This window comes from Amia ocellicauda, chromosome 11 (assembly GCF_036373705.1).
Source record: "Amia ocellicauda isolate fAmiCal2 chromosome 11, fAmiCal2.hap1, whole genome shotgun sequence".
NCBI classification, from domain to species: domain Eukaryota; kingdom Metazoa; phylum Chordata; class Actinopteri; order Amiiformes; family Amiidae; genus Amia; species Amia ocellicauda.
In genome coordinates, this window is record NC_089860.1 from 32,548,460 (window position 1) to 32,563,859 (window position 15,400).

At 45.1% G+C, this 15,400-nt stretch overlaps 1 protein-coding gene across 1 annotated transcript in view; it reads left to right on the top strand.

Moving 5' to 3' along the window:
• asap3 (ArfGAP with SH3 domain, ankyrin repeat and PH domain 3) overlaps nt 1-14,465 on the top strand; it is a 32,342-nt gene extending 17,877 nt beyond the window's left edge. Inside the window, exons 9-26 of the mRNA XM_066717494.1 lie at nt 365-451; nt 799-908; nt 1,886-1,955; nt 2,079-2,166; nt 3,303-3,351; nt 4,968-5,134; nt 5,324-5,457; nt 5,555-5,646; nt 5,852-6,032; nt 7,551-7,636; nt 7,805-7,920; nt 8,130-8,197; nt 8,329-8,436; nt 9,126-9,318; nt 9,796-10,108; nt 10,836-11,001; nt 11,648-11,770; nt 12,077-14,465. Of these exons, the coding sequence (XP_066573591.1) occupies nt 365-451; nt 799-908; nt 1,886-1,955; nt 2,079-2,166; nt 3,303-3,351; nt 4,968-5,134; nt 5,324-5,457; nt 5,555-5,646; nt 5,852-6,032; nt 7,551-7,636; nt 7,805-7,920; nt 8,130-8,197; nt 8,329-8,436; nt 9,126-9,318; nt 9,796-10,108; nt 10,836-11,001; nt 11,648-11,770; nt 12,077-12,151 (2,226 nt within the window). The 3' untranslated portion in view covers nt 12,152-14,465. The remainder of the gene's footprint in view (nt 1-364; nt 452-798; nt 909-1,885; nt 1,956-2,078; nt 2,167-3,302; nt 3,352-4,967; nt 5,135-5,323; nt 5,458-5,554; nt 5,647-5,851; nt 6,033-7,550; nt 7,637-7,804; nt 7,921-8,129; nt 8,198-8,328; nt 8,437-9,125; nt 9,319-9,795; nt 10,109-10,835; nt 11,002-11,647; nt 11,771-12,076) is intronic.
• The last annotated feature ends 935 nt before the right edge of the window (nt 14,466-15,400 follow it).

Sequence of the window (15,400 nt, forward strand, 5' to 3'; positions counted from 1 at the left end):
AGGCTTCATAACATCAGCTGGGTGACTAGGTGACTCACAGTTGTATGTATTGCCCTTTCCCTGTTCTGGAATGAATAAAACCAGCCTCTCATAGATACTGAAAATGATTAGTTATCATAACAGACTGATAACAGATGGGTTTATTTTAAGCATACTTAAAAACTGCAACAGTGGTTGACAAGAAAACCCAACAAGCTTGTTTTCTGGACAGAATAAATGCATTTCACGCTCCGATCCCTGTCCTATGCAGTACGGTCTTTTTATCATATTGTCAGTGGATTTGATTCTGATGACGTAGCACCTTATGTTTCACACATGTAGGGGATGACCTCTGTGACGTGTCTCTGTCTGTCTGTCTGTGCAGCTGCGGCAGGCCCAGGACGAAGAGATGAGACACCTGTCCCAGCTCCGCGACTCCCTGAGGGGCTTCCTGCAGGTGGAGAGCAAAGAGGTAGGATGGCCTGACCCTTTCCTTCAGCCCTTTAAAAAGTCTTCCCCTCAGCTGATTTCTCCACCTTTATATGACCAAATCCCACTCCCGTCTTTACCTGATGTGCAGTTTAGACAGGTGGTCTCCAACCCCTCGTCGTGGAGAGTTGTTGATGGCTTCACAGCTGTCGCCACAGATAGTTTGTGTTATGTATGTCCACTGGCCTCGCACAGGAGACAATGCCGCACTCTGATGTTATGACAATTCACATATCGCTAATAATGGTGTCTTGGTAGGGATGAGCAAACAAAAGGAGATCCATCAGAGAGCTTGTGATTCAATTTCCTTCAACCTTTTGCCCTCTCAAGGAGCATCTGATAAGGAAAAACTCTGGGAACGGGTACAGCATCCATCAGCCCCAGGGGAACAAGCAGTACGGCACGGAGAAATCAGGGTTCCTCCTGAAGAAGAGCGACGGGTGAGGGGTGGTTTATATATACAGTATGTGTACATCTAAACATAATATAGATTTATTTATTTTTCCAACTGCAAATCGAGTGAAAGCAGTGTGGCGTATTTCAACATTTGCTTCGCAGATGAGCGGTTAAACTGTTGCAGATTAAACTCAACCCTGATGAAAACCATTCTCGTGGAGAAGTTGTTTTATCCTCTCTCCCAGGGGAGTGAAAGTCACAGAGGGTTGTGTGAAATGAATGCTTAGCCCTTTCAAACACGGCGGGAACCCCATTTTTAAAATTATAATTGTTTAGTTTTTTTAAAGACTGATTTTGATTAAAAAGTGGTGACCTGCACTCCCCAACCATTCACTTTGTGGTCTTTCCTCAGTAGTTCAGTTATTAATCTTACTCACAAGCTCAAACACACCGCTTCGTGTGAGTTGTAGCCAATATTGGTGCCTTAATGAGATTAGTAGATCTGGTCTTATACACTCAGGATATTAGAAACAGCAGATTGGCCAGAATTGAAAGCCTTAATCTAAAATGTCACCGCAAGAGCATACTTAAAACAGCAGGTCACATATGAGAATGATTTCGAATGCAACTGCCCACAAAAGTGAACTGGACAAACCGGAATAACGACCCCTGGTTTTCTAAGCAACAGAAAAAACCGATACAATAGAATTTCAGTTTTGATAGTTCAAAGGGCACACCGCTCATGAACCACACTGGAGACAGAAATGCAATTGACCAAAACTTTTCCGTAATAAATAATACAGAAGAGAAATTTGGCAGGAAGTGAAGTATAGATGGATATCGGCTATAGCAGCATTTGGGGACATCTCTTTACAGCTTTATTAAATGTTCCCTAAGTTTGTTTATAGGCAATTACTTCTTTATGATTGGTGTTTAAAAAAAATGCAAATGAGAATATTTGTTACCAGAAAACAACATAAACATCCTTTTCTTTCCTTCTTTCTCTTCTTTTTCCCTGAAGAATCAGGAAAGTCTGGCAGAAAAGGAAGTGTGGCGTCAAATATGGCTGCCTGACAATCTCTCACAGCACAGTAAGACCCCCCCGTTCTGGTCCGGGGTTTTTCCCCAGTGTAAAGCTGGTGTTGTAGCTCCAAGTGTTATACCTGCTGTCGTTGCTGTGGTTTGTGTTAATGTGTGTGTTTGTGTTCACGCAGATCAACAGGCCCCCGGCAAAGCTGAACCTCCTGACCTGCCAGGTCCGTCCCAACCCCGAGGAGAGGAGGACCTTCGACCTTGTGACACGTAGGTCCTTGGGGACCTATTACAAACCCCTACTTCTTACCCTTGACAAAATCCATTAAAACCTCATTAGGCCACTCGCAAGCAGGCAAATCCATTTAATAAAATGATGAATTAGAATTATGGCTACACAAACTGTCTATGGTGTTAAGGGAAAGTAGTTAACGGTCTACTTTCCATCCAATGTGACCCAACCTCAGCCCAGTTCACAGTCATCTTGTGAGGGCAGAGCTCGAGGGATTGACAGCCAGCCAGCACAGAAAAAGCCTGGGTTTGTTTGCCTCTCCAGTCACTTGTCTTCAGACTGTGTGTATTTGGGCAAGAGTTCTTCAGAAGGACAGCACCGCGGGGGGACGGAACTTTCTAAACTCTATTTTCTACTGTAGGCTTTGGCTCTTCCCTTCTGAATGCAATCTTAACGAGCCAAGAAACCATCACGAGAAGGGGAAATAAGATTAGTATATTTTCAAATGGTTTTCAGTGGAATTTGGCAACGTTGGTACTGCAACCGTTTCTGCACTGGGGCCGAATGAGAGAGGTTTTTGAGAGCTGTGCTGGCTACATTACTGGAGTCTTTTTATGGGACTCTAAACCAAACAGACTGCATTTATTCTGGTATATCAGTTGATTTATTTATTTATTGTTACACAAAGCACATGTCCTTCGATTGTGCAGATGAACAAATTACACATATTACCGGTAAGTCCATTTTCGTGTATGAGAATTCTGCAGATCATTGTAATGTTGAACTGTTACATTAAGGGTACTGGCAGGAAACCATGCCAAAGTAATTCACCCAAAACTGTTACTGTAGCAGTAGCCCTCACATGGTTTCCAAAACTGCCGTATCTCCCACAGCAGGTACAGCCAGGTTAGCTGCAATTTATTGCTTCACGTTTCCTCCCAATAGCTTTACAATCTTTTATTGACTTAAGCAGCATTTCAGTTTTTATGTTTCTTCATATGACGTGAACTGTGAAGCCAAAAGAATCCGACTCTCTAATGCAAAACAGATGCACAACACAGCAAGTCAACTCTCGCTCCAATTTATAGATTGATTTATTTATTGTAGCTCTCCCTTTCTGGAAAATCTGGTCCGCAAGGTCCCGCTGACTGAAACCTCTCCGTTTGCATTTCAGATAACAGGACATACCACTTCCAGGCAGAGGACGAGCAGGAATGTGTCGCGTAAGCTTTCTTCACAGCATGTGTTCGATATTGCATGAAGATGTGTGTGTGTGAGTGTGTTAGTGTGTAGAACTATCTTTCAGGTTTCCTCTGCAGTTGTGATTCACAACTGTGCAGATCAAACCAAACTGAATCATTAGAAGATCTTGGAAAGTTGAGCGAACTATTCATGTCGTAATCGTTCTGATGGCTTTAATGTCACACACATGGTGCTTTTGAAATAGTAAGTGAAAATGGAAACCGACCTCGTCTCTTTTTCATAAAGGACGTGGAGCCAATAAGTAGAACCATATTTTAGTCCTTAATGATATTTCCTCTGGAAAGAAGCTGATTAGGCCAAATTTCATATTCCAAGATAATAACAAATACACGTCCAAAAAATACTGAAACCTTGTTTTAAGTTTCATGTAAGACAAGAGCGCATTAATTACTTTACAATAATAATAATTTAACTAGTATGAAAACACATTTTCCCCCATGGAGGTTCCTTAACTGACAAATTGTGAGGTGTTCTAATAAATTATCACTAGTGTTTAATATTACTAGTCTAACCCTTTAAATTGAAGCCATATTTAGTTTTCATAAAAAATAAACTATTCTCTAACTTTCAGAGTTAGGATTTTAATTAAACTTGACTGAAGCATGTATGGAAAAGTGGATACGGGGTGGATGTAATAGCTTCCAGAAACAATAAGTTATCCTCGTTTGTTCCTGAGCTGTAAGCCCCGTGGAGCACCTCTCCCACAAGTCTCACTCCCCAGCCAGAGCCCCTCCTTTGCTAGACCACAGGCAATGAGGAGATGGGAGGCCCCCTGCACTAGAGGCCCAGGCTTCGGCTGAGGTGGGGCCGGGCTGAGCTGTGGAGGAGGCTGAGCTGTGTCAAGTACATGCGAGGCCCTGGGGGGATCCTTGGTGAACGCGAAGCAGATGGTTTCTCTCTTGTACAGCCATTCCTTTAGTTCTGGCTGCTCCTAAGCAATAATCTGTTTCTCGAACATGCAGGCAATTCAAAACATGAAGATAGCTCCTCCATATAGTTGTTTTTTCCACTTCTGATCTCTTTCAGAAAAAATACCTTAAGCTTAAAGGTCTGTAGTCTGAGTGAATGACTTCGTATTGATGCTCAGATAAAAAAAGTCTCAAACAAGACATCCTCACTGTTTTTTTTCTTTGTTTTTTAATCAAAAGCACATGTATGGTAAATCTTAGCACTCTTTTTTTATTTTTAATGTAACTAACTACAGACTTTGCTTTTGCGTGTTTCGCTCCCTCAAGGGAACCCGTGTTTTTAGGAAAGTGAAGGAACAAGAAAGAAAAACACAATGGTGTTGAAAAAGTCCTTGGAAGTCCCTTGCCCTTGCTGATGGATTCAAAGTTTTGTGTTTGGTATATTTGACTAGTCTCTCACAAGGTTTAAAAGATGTAAGATCCAGCTTCATCTTCCGAATGAAACAAACCCGTTAGAGTGCCAATGTTGACACCAGGGTATTTCCCAAGACTAGTGTCCGAGGCACTGGCTGTTGAGGCGGGGTGGGGTGGGGTGTAGGCCGGCCGGTGGTCTGTGTTGTGCTGTCAGTGATGGGGGAGCTGATGCTGCTGTGGCTGTCCTGTTGCAGGTGGGTGTCCGTCCTCCAGAACAGTAAGGAGGAGGCCCTGAATGCAGCCTTCAGAGGAGACCAGAGTCAGTTCAAGGACAGCAGCCTGGAGGAGCTGGCCCGAGCCGTTATCACCGAGGTGCGCCACATGCCGGGGAACGAGGTGTGCTGCGACTGCGGAGCTCCAGGTAACACCGCCACCATAATTTACATTTTTTATAGCGTCCTTCACTTCAAACTGTCTTGAGTGCCTCACATTAAGAGAACAAAAACAAATAGAGATATAATGGGTAGTAGTAATAATAGAAAACTGGACGTTTGTGAAATGGTCTCCTCTCCTTCTTGGTGAGAAACTGACAACATGACCTTGTCTGTAGATCCAACATGGCTGTCCACCAACCTGGGCATCCTGACGTGTATCGAGTGCTCTGGGATCCACCGGGAGCTGGGCGTGCACTACTCCCGGATCCAGTCCCTCACCCTAGACATGCTCAGCACTTCGGAGCTGCTGGTGAGACATCCTCCTGCACGGCACGACACCAGCACATTTCCATCCTCCGTTTCAGACACCACGTGACTTGTGTTTTCACTGACGTTTCCCTTGGCAGCTGGCCGTCAGTATTGGCAACACAAGGTTCAACGACATCATGGAAGCGGGACTGCCCAGCGATTCGACCAAACCTGTCCCAAACAGCGACATGTGAGTATGGTACAGAAAGGCCTTTGTGGTTGCAGTCGTCTTGGCCAATGCTGGTGTTTCAGAGACTTGGTGAAAGGTCCTCTTAGTGTTTGATCTTCGGTACAGTTGTGGGGATTAAATGGAGAAACTGGTCAAGTATAATCCCAGCATTGGCGGTGAGGGGGGAACAGGCTAACGTTTTGACGGTGCAAATGATCCGAGACAGGAATGCCAGGAAGGAGTACATCGTTGCCAAGTACGCCGACCGCAGATACGTTCAGCGGAGGGACTATGAAGATCCCTGTTGTCTCTTTGAGGCCATCAAGGGCAGAGACATCACAGCGCTGTTACAGATCTATGCAGAAGGAGAAGACTTGGTGAAACCAGTGGTCATCCCTGAAGGCCAGGTGAGCATCGCCTTAATGTGCATCCACATTGAAGGACAGCTTGGGTGTGCGGTCTGTTCTTTGCCAAGTGGTTTTATTGTGTTCAGGCAGCGCTTGTGATGTAATTTGAGTTATTTTAATTAAAGAAGTTGGCCTTATAGGAAGGACGTTTTCGTTGTCATTCATGTCATTATGTTTAAATGTTAAAAAAAAGTATTTAATAATTGTAATCAAGGTATCCAACACTGGCTAATTATGAAAATACATCTGATAATGATTTCTGGGATGCTTCTGTCCACATTGTGAGGTTTTGCACTCTAATTCACCCACCCACTTGCACAGGGTTATGGAAAGAGGCCCGGCTGGGTTTGCCTTCCGTCTGATTCGCAAACCCAGCTTCCTTGCCCTGGTTTTTATACTGTGACAGCCTCGCCCACCATCTAAACCTCTTCAGTCTCGCTAGCCCAAGTCCCCACTCCCGTTCCATTTGGGTGTTTTCTTCCTACTTGATTAACTTCCTTATTCCTGAAACGTGCTGCAGTGCCTTTGAAATTCCCCCTCATTATATCACTTCCTCTACCTTCACCCACACGGCGAGGATGGGCGAGCGCGTGAAATTGTATACAATGAGATGCTGCAAGACCCTGCCAAGTTCTGTGTGCTGTTAGCCGCGCTCGGGCTTCGGAAGGAGTCCCGGGCTATGCAGATGTGCGGCCCCTAGCTAAGTGGGTTGGCAATTTGCAGTGGTCTCTCCTCAAAAACAATCAAACAAACAAAGCACTTCCTGTATGCTTGGATGTAATCCTGCTCCCTGATGGATTGTACATGTGTCCAGCCATCTGGAGGTGCAGCAACTTAAAAGGATAAGGATCACAAGCCTCCAAACACACAGGCCACACAGTTGTTGTAACTTTGAGCTTGCAGCAACCAGTCCTCGGGTCTCTCAGATCGGATTGCTCTGTTATGTCTCACGTCCAGCCGGTAGACTGCGCAGCTGTGCTGTCCCTCAGTTATCACCAGTGTTATGCAGCTCAAAAGGCTTATTACTGCTCTGTAAGATTGCTTCTGAATAACCCAAACCCTGGTCCACAGTTTCCAATGAGAGAGATTCTGATGGTTTGGAACTGAGTGAAGCCGGCTTTTTGAAATGTACAAAGAACTGTCAGACCGTATTAATTGCAGCCCTACTGACCTCTTCCTAATTTTCTGTCACAGCATGTGTTCCTCAACTCTTACTCAGCTTTTAATTGCTAGAACCTCCCAATCTCCAAGCCCTCAACACAAGTACTTTACAACTACTTTACCTATTAGCCTCTCGGCTCTGAATATCCAACCACAACCCGAGCTTCCCAGACCCTGCGATTTCACCTCCAGAACCTTAGGTGGAAGATGACTATAACATGCTGTGCCTACTGTCTGTCAGCTGATGAAATAGTGTACAGATGACAGCGAAATACCAGCCGGAAATGCGTGCAACATGTGCGTCGACAGTGCATTAATCGATGTGCACATCCCTCTCTCCCTCTCTCTCTGAACCAGGACCTGCGTGAGACCGCACTACACCTGGCTGTTAGGCTGGCAGAGAAGAGCTCCCTGGCACTGGTGGACTTCCTCACACAGAATAGGTGAGCAGTTCTCTTCACCAGACAGCTGGTTCCGTTCTGGTTCCGGTATCTATGTTCAGAACAGGATTAACACCGTGCTGCTCCCCTCTTAGGAAAGAGCAGAGTTGGTGTGTTGTGTGATCATGCTCCGTGAGTTTAAATGGAAACACTATTTGCTTCTCTTGTCAGCGGGTGTTTGGAGAAAAGAACGTCGGACGGCAACACGGCCCTGCATTACAGCTGCCTGCACAACAAGACCGAGTGCCTCAAACTGCTGCTCAAGGGAAAGGCCACTCTGAACACGGGTAAGAAGATCCAGTCGACCGGTAGCTATTGGATGCATCGAATGTAGATAAAACCATCAAAAACTAATCAGATACATGTGTAATCAAAAGGCAAGAAAATAATCAAAAATCAAAACAAACAGGGCGATGTCTCTGATGGTGATGTGTCAAGTGTTGTGTTTTACACTCGACTGCTCTGATGTGTGTCTGTGTTTTTCTCAATCTCCCAGTCAACGGTGCCGGGGAGACAGCACTGGACATAGCAAAGAGGCTCCAACACACGCAGTGTATAGAACTGGTAAGATCAGACCCCAGCCTGTAGAAAAACAAGATGGGATTCAATATTTCAGTCGCTGCACCGTATTAATACATGCTTGTGCTACTGCTTTGGTGGGGATATCTGACTCATGCTTTCAACTCTGGTTACAGCTGGAGTTGGCTCTGGCAGGGAAATTCAACTCTCAGATCCACGTGGAGTACATGTGGGAGACCCCCCAAGAGTTGATGTACGACAGCGAGGACGAACTAGACGAGAGGGTGAGTTACAGCCGACGTGCTCGCTTTCCACTGTACTGACACGCTACATTAAGCAGAGTCTTGCGGGGCCGCCATGGCTGCCCGCTTAGAGCTGAGAGCCTGAGAAATTCACAGGTGCTGTTCTACAACTTCACCACAAGCTTAACGGGGCAGGAGCTTCATCATCAAGTCAGGACTGTAAGACGGATCAAAGAGAATAGTGATCGGCACATCAGTGACTCTAAATATAACCCCTCTCAGCAATGATCGGCCTGTAATTGATATCCTAGCTCTGACACAAATGAAAGACTAACGCTGGTGGTGTTTTCTCTCAAGCATAACTTCTTTCAATACATTAATAAAAAGCAGAAGAAGAAATGGTTTTGTAGAGTAGCTTTTTATTTTAAGCTTCAAAGAAACCACTGGGGCAAAGAAATGCTTTTCAATGTTTTCAGGTAGGAAAATGCTGGACAGCCTTGTTTTAATTGTTTAATTGTTTTAATTATATATTCAAAAACATGATTAAAAATGAAACCTCCTTATGAGATCAGGTTTATAAGCTCGTCTCTCTTTAAGAGCTCTAACTGAGTAACTGAAAACACACACAGGCAATATGCAAGTGCAGCCAGTATCTCAATCCGGTGACATTTCCTCTTGGTGTCTGTGGTGTGTGTCCGTGTTTGTGTTGTGTGGCGTATGTGCGTGTACAGGTCAGCCCCCTGCAGAGGTCCTCACGCTCCAGCCTGGCCCCTGGCCCCTCGCCCTCGCGCTGGAGCCTGTCCAGCACCAGCATCTCCAACAAGACCTACGAGAACATTGACTTCCTGTACCGCAGCCCCACGGCCTGTAGCGCCCCCTGCGCCGGGCCGCCGCCCCCCCTGCCTGCCAAGAGCATCCAGAGAGGTATGAGAATCGCCGCTCATGGCACTGAGATGTTGTCAGGCCTCTGTCAGCGCTCAGGTTTTTATTTGAATGTTTCAGCACACCTCTATTGTTTTAACGTTTTGCGTTCACATGTTTTTATTTTAATACAACATATGGTGCACAAATGAAAGGTTCTGGTCAGTGTCAGGAATATCCTCTTCATTCTGTCGTACAGGTGATTATTTATCCCTGCCTTGAGCCTTGTAGTCTTGATTTGAAAGCTTTTGTACCCAGATTAATATTAGTATTTAGGACACAGACATTTTGAAAATTATAAACGAAGCATGACCATTTTAATTGATCCACCTTACCGAATGAACCTTTAACACACACAAAACGATGATCACACATCACCTTAGTCTGTGTATGACTGTGCAAATGATGGCACTGAAGGGGAGCTCGTGTTTTCTTGCTCTGCACTGTAACGGTCCACCCCTCTGCCCTCTCCTCCTTAAGGACGCTCAGACCCGCAGATCTCCATCTCCACCTCCACCTCCACACGGGAGGGGAACGTCCCGGTCCGCCGCTCCTCCAACCCCCTCTCCCAGCGCCAGAGCGCTGCCGTGCAGGATGGCCAGGGCTCCCGCGCACATGCCACCCCTCCCCGGTCCCCCCGCGACGGCGTGTACCGCTGCCAGAGGCAGACGGTGTTCTGGGAGAGCCAGCCGGCCCAAGACAGCCGCCGAGGGGCCGGAGAGCAGGGCCACAGCCCACCCGGCTCAGACATGAAGCCGCCCACCTCCCCGCTAGCACACCTGGGCCCAGTCAGGTAGCCTGGACTCTCCGTCTCTCCATCTCATTCTCTCGCTTCCTCTCCTTCTCTCAGCGTCTTTGTCTCCTGAACTCTGGGTGCGTGATTTTCCAAAGTTGGTAAATTATTTACTCATCAGCAGCTTTAATACAAATTTAATTCTTGTGGTTTTTCAGATTATGACAATGTATGTGTTTTTCTTTTTTTTTAATCATTCTCTGTCAGCATAATAACGGTGTGCTGGCCTTACTCCTGTGTAAATCACATACCAAATTAATACAATCTGGCCTCCCTTTCCCTTTCTCCATTTCTCTCTCTCTCCCTCCATTAACTATATCTTTGTGACAGTATCTTTCCCCACAGTGCCCTCTGTCGTCCAGTTGTGTGAACTGGTTCTGAGTCTTTCTTTCCCCCAGGAAATTCTAAAGCAGAGTTCTTCAGCCATAGTACTTTTATTGCAAGTTTTGGTCATAGAAAACTTACAAGAACTTGATAACTCGTAACCACTGTAGCCCTCTAGAACCAACACTGCCGATTTTATTGAGTAATAAGAATCATGTTTTTCAATACACCTCTAAAAACCCGCACCATTAATGTGTTGTGACCTAAAGCAGGCCGAGATCAGTCGTATTGAATCGCAGCGTTCTAATAGTTTGTGTGTCGGGGGAGTGGAAGCAGGAGTTACGATCTGTGTTTGTGTCTGAGGAAGCGGGAGTTAAAGTCCGTTGGTGTGTCCTGTTTTTAGCTCTGAGAAGACGACGTCGTACCGGCGCACGAGCAGCGGCGGGCAGGGGAAGTGTGCTGTGACCTCGCCCAGCTGCGCCGGCAGCCAAGAGGACCTGTACAGCAGTCTGAGCCCCACCTCGCTGCCCATACCTGTGCCCATGACACGGCCCCGGAAGAATGCCATGGTCAGTACCCCTCACAGCCGCTCACTGAGGCATGCACACACAAGGCCTGGGCCCACAGTATTTCCTGTGCCTGGCTTGGGCCCCACCTCACCCCTGATTAGTGTTTTCTGTTGTAGTGTTTTGAGGCCCTTGTGTTTGTGTTTGTGTTTGTGTTTGTGTTTTGGACATTTAGGCAACATGTAGGAAAATGTGACACATTCAGAACTGGGGAGGAACTGGGATTCACCTGGACCTTAACTCCTTAAACTAAGGGCACAGTTAGCCTTCACAGCAGTGGCCCTCAAAGTCCCCGACCCCCTCACTGTCTGCAAATCTTATATGCTGTGTATCGTGCCGGTCTTTAGATTAATCCCCACAAACTTGGCTGTTACTGCAACATGTGTATGTCTCGTGTGTATGTGTTGTTAGGAACGATACCAGCTGGTTCAGAGAGTCACAGGATATTATTAATTTTTATTATTCTGCTGGTCCAGTTTTATATGGAATGCATGTACACAACATTGCAATGATACAGTACAGCATGATTGTCATGGTATGACTCTTTGTGTTTCATAGACTTTAAAATTAAACTTTTCGTGCTCGTTTGTGAGGCTCCGGGATGTCAGGGCTGCTTATTTGACCCCGCTGCTCTCGCCCGACCCTGCAGGTGAAGCCGCGGCAGAAGCGCGTGCAGGCGCTGGTGGACTGCAAAACGATGAACACCGAGCAGCTGGCGTTCGCTAAGGACGAGGTGATCGTGGTGACTGGGAAGGAGGACTCGCACTGGTGGGTAAGTGATGGACAACGCACTCGGGTGTTTCTGAGAAGCCCAAACTGGTAAAAAAATGTAATCTAAACTAAAAAACGAAAATAAACAGGATACATTTATGTGACAGTTACCCTCCAATTCTCTCTCCTAGTCCATCCTGTCACAAAAGCTAGGATATGTGAAGCGAGCATGATAATGAGGGTGAATGTGCTACGTACTGTAATGCTGGATGACAGATATATAGACGTATAGTTAAATTAGAATAATCACTAGGCAGGCTGGTCAACTCTCTTCAAAACCTTTCCTCTATTGTTCGTTTCTCCACAGAAGGGCCACATTGATGGAGACCTGTCGAGGGCGGGAACGTTCCCGGTGAATTATGTGCACGTCCTAGGAGATTAGCGTCTCCCCGTCCTCTGCATCCGAAACCTTGCAGAGTGCAGGAAGGAGGAAGAGGAGGACTGTGGCTGCCGTAGGGGAATTGGACGTTTGACCAGCACGGATTGATGTAACAGACAAAAAAAACAAACTACAACTCTGGAGAAATAAAAACTCCTGTCTGTTTACCAATCTCCAGCAGTGGAATGGCTCTTCCGTTGTGTATTTCATTTCCTAATCTTCCTCCAGTCTTTACACGCGTGCGAACTTGTGCCCCAGCAACAGCCGCCTTCAAGCGGTGAAACGGACCAAAACTATACAGATAGAAGGACAAATATCTCATCCTTCCACACTTCTGTCTTGGACCAAAGGAACAGTGTTTCTTTTCTCTCGGTGTGTTTAACTGTTCATCGCCCTTCCAACTGGACATACCTACTGAGGGCAAGAAGTCCGCTGACTCAGTGGCTGGGGAACATCGTGGACCAGAACTAGAGGGGGCTTCTGTTCTCTGTGAGGATCTCGTGCAATCCATGGCGGAGCTGGTCTGTGGATCGATTTTTTTTTTTCTCACGAGAGTCGGTTCCTGTCTTTGCCGTGACGTGCTTGGCCGGGAACGACGAGAAACCTGGCACAGCCTGACTTCTACAGCTTGCCCATATGGTGTTTATCAGAAAGCATGTGGGGCTCTTGCATTAGTATACATTAAACTAAAATGAGCTTGCGAGCTTTTGCTATTGAGGAAGGAAGGAACAAGATGGATCTTTCCCTTGTGTCTGACATTAAAACATACTTTTTTGGGATACCTTAAAAGTTGTTTTCACACCTAAAGGAGTGGATTGATTCTGACTAAATGCCCACTGCCCATTAAACTCTGGCATCCTATGTGGAAAGGTGCCCACGTCTAAGGTGAGGCTGGTGAAGCAGATTCCTGTGAATTGATGCCTGGCTTTCCAGTCTGAACACAGGGCTGAAGGAGTGAAATACTGGGAGAAATGGAAATGCGATCGAGGCTTTCATTAGAAATTAGATCGAGACTCCATTTTGCTTTCATTAACAGAACTGGCAAAGCTCTGTGGATCAGAACAATAATACAGCCGCAACACTCAGAGCCACAGGACAGGTGTGAAGACGCGCCTGCAGTCTTTGTTAAACTCGCTGCCTTTCACGTTGGACAACAATGTCCTCTTCATGATCAATCAATCTGATTGGGTAGCTCACTGACCGAGACACCCGGCATCCGCTTCCCCATTGCTCAAAGGCGCCCGGTTTTACAATTCATTTATACGATTTTGTTGTTCACTTTTGAAAACCCATTTGAACCTGGCTTTTGGGGAACCGCCCGAAAACAGCCATCCGCCCCAAATTGCCGACATGGTAGAGAACCGACCAGCACTGAAACTCATGCTCCAAAAGTCTTTACTTTAAACCTGTTGTGCAAAATGATATCTATATATACATCCATACACTGTGTACTGTAGTATATGTATTCTCTAGTATCAGTATCAGTCTCAGTGCATGTACTATAGTACACCTCTCTATATTAGAGTAGATTGATTCCACTCCTGCAGCGCCACACTGTCTGTCTGGTTTTGTTCCAAACAATGAACTGGATGAATTGAACCCTTCTCTTCCAGACTGAAATGTTCTGTAGGTAATTAACAAATGGTAAGGTATCCGCGGTAAGTTTTAGATAAGCCTACCTTAGTAAATAATGTAATTAAGTCATTGGGAGCTCCTGTTGGAACCAGTAAATACTGTCAGAACAGTAAAAGGGAAAAACTCTCCTGTAAAGACAGTACATTTGGAAATGGACAGGTTATCCCACCTATGCATACAAATAAAAAACTATTCCCTTCCCAAACTCTATTGGAGATCAATGTATTCCCAATAAAAGACTGATGGTGTTGTGGAGGTTTGGAACCATTTGGTACCAGGTAGACCAAAAGACTACACAATAAAATAATCATAATAATATTAAGAGAACAATACTCTGAATTTTCTCACATTCACATGAATTACTCCTTATACATTATTAATTACAGTAAATGGACTAGAAGGGAATATTGCTTATTGTCTGCAGCCCAATAGCATTGGTATAAAATATTCAGTAGTGTTGGAAAGATTACGTGATTTTAATTGTTAACTGCAAAACCACTTACGTTTCCAGACCGCCAATAGTAAAAGCTGTATATCCTTTAAAGTCTAGCTATATCTATATATGCTTTTTCTGGGTCTACTTAATTTTATACAACTGTGTATATTTTATTAAACATACACCCCCACATGCAACATCTTTCTTTCGTTTCCATTTAATAAAATCACTCTGCAAACAAAATCACTTTACTGTCAAAAGGACCATTTTAAAATATTGGAATACAAAATAAAGAAAGTGCAAGCTGCATAAAGCTATAAGCCCTCTCCAGAAATGAGTGCTGTAAAAGAGGAGAGCAGCGGCGACTCTGGGGAAGAATGATGTAAGAGTCGTTACTCAGCTGATGCGGAGGATGCTACAATATTCATGAAATCAGAGCGAGGGTGTTAATACAGAAAATAGTATTGCGAGTTTGATGAAGATGCGCCAGGACAAGACTGAGTCGGGTTGGAGTGTGGGCAGGCAGATCTGAAAACAAATACCCTTTTGTATAGATCGAAAAAGCAATCAAAATTAGGGGAACATGGAAACGTAATCAGAATTGTGTGGGAAGAAAACTGGCAAAGAAACTGAATAGATGTAGAAGAAATGCTTTACAGAAGTCTTACCTGTGAAAAGCTTTATATTGTGACAAATGTTCTTCCTTGCCAGCATCTCCCCCAGACAGAATCTTATCTAAAATACTGGAATTAAATGTATAGCCAACTCATAGGCGTACAAACTGAAAGGTAAAAAAAGATAGAATTACTATGTTATAGGGAAGCATTCAGGGGGGGACTGGGGGCAGTAGAAATAAAAATAGCATCAAGCACGATCACTATAAATGGGAAACGTAGAAATTAATGTTGGACTGGGGATGGAACGCAATAAAGTCAATAAAGGTACACGAGTATTCAGTTCAAACAACCCCTGCACTCTCTCCTGGATTATACAGGCAGTACAGGCCTATACCCCCCCCCCCCCCCCGAATAATATAAATCCAGTGATTTAGTGAAACACAGTCTCTTGATCTGGATTAAAAATAAAGGCATCCTTAATGGGGGATTAGATCCTTTTAAAGACAAATTGTCTCATTATCCTTTTCAGTTCCCTTGCAATTAATGCCCCTTAATGGACAAGTG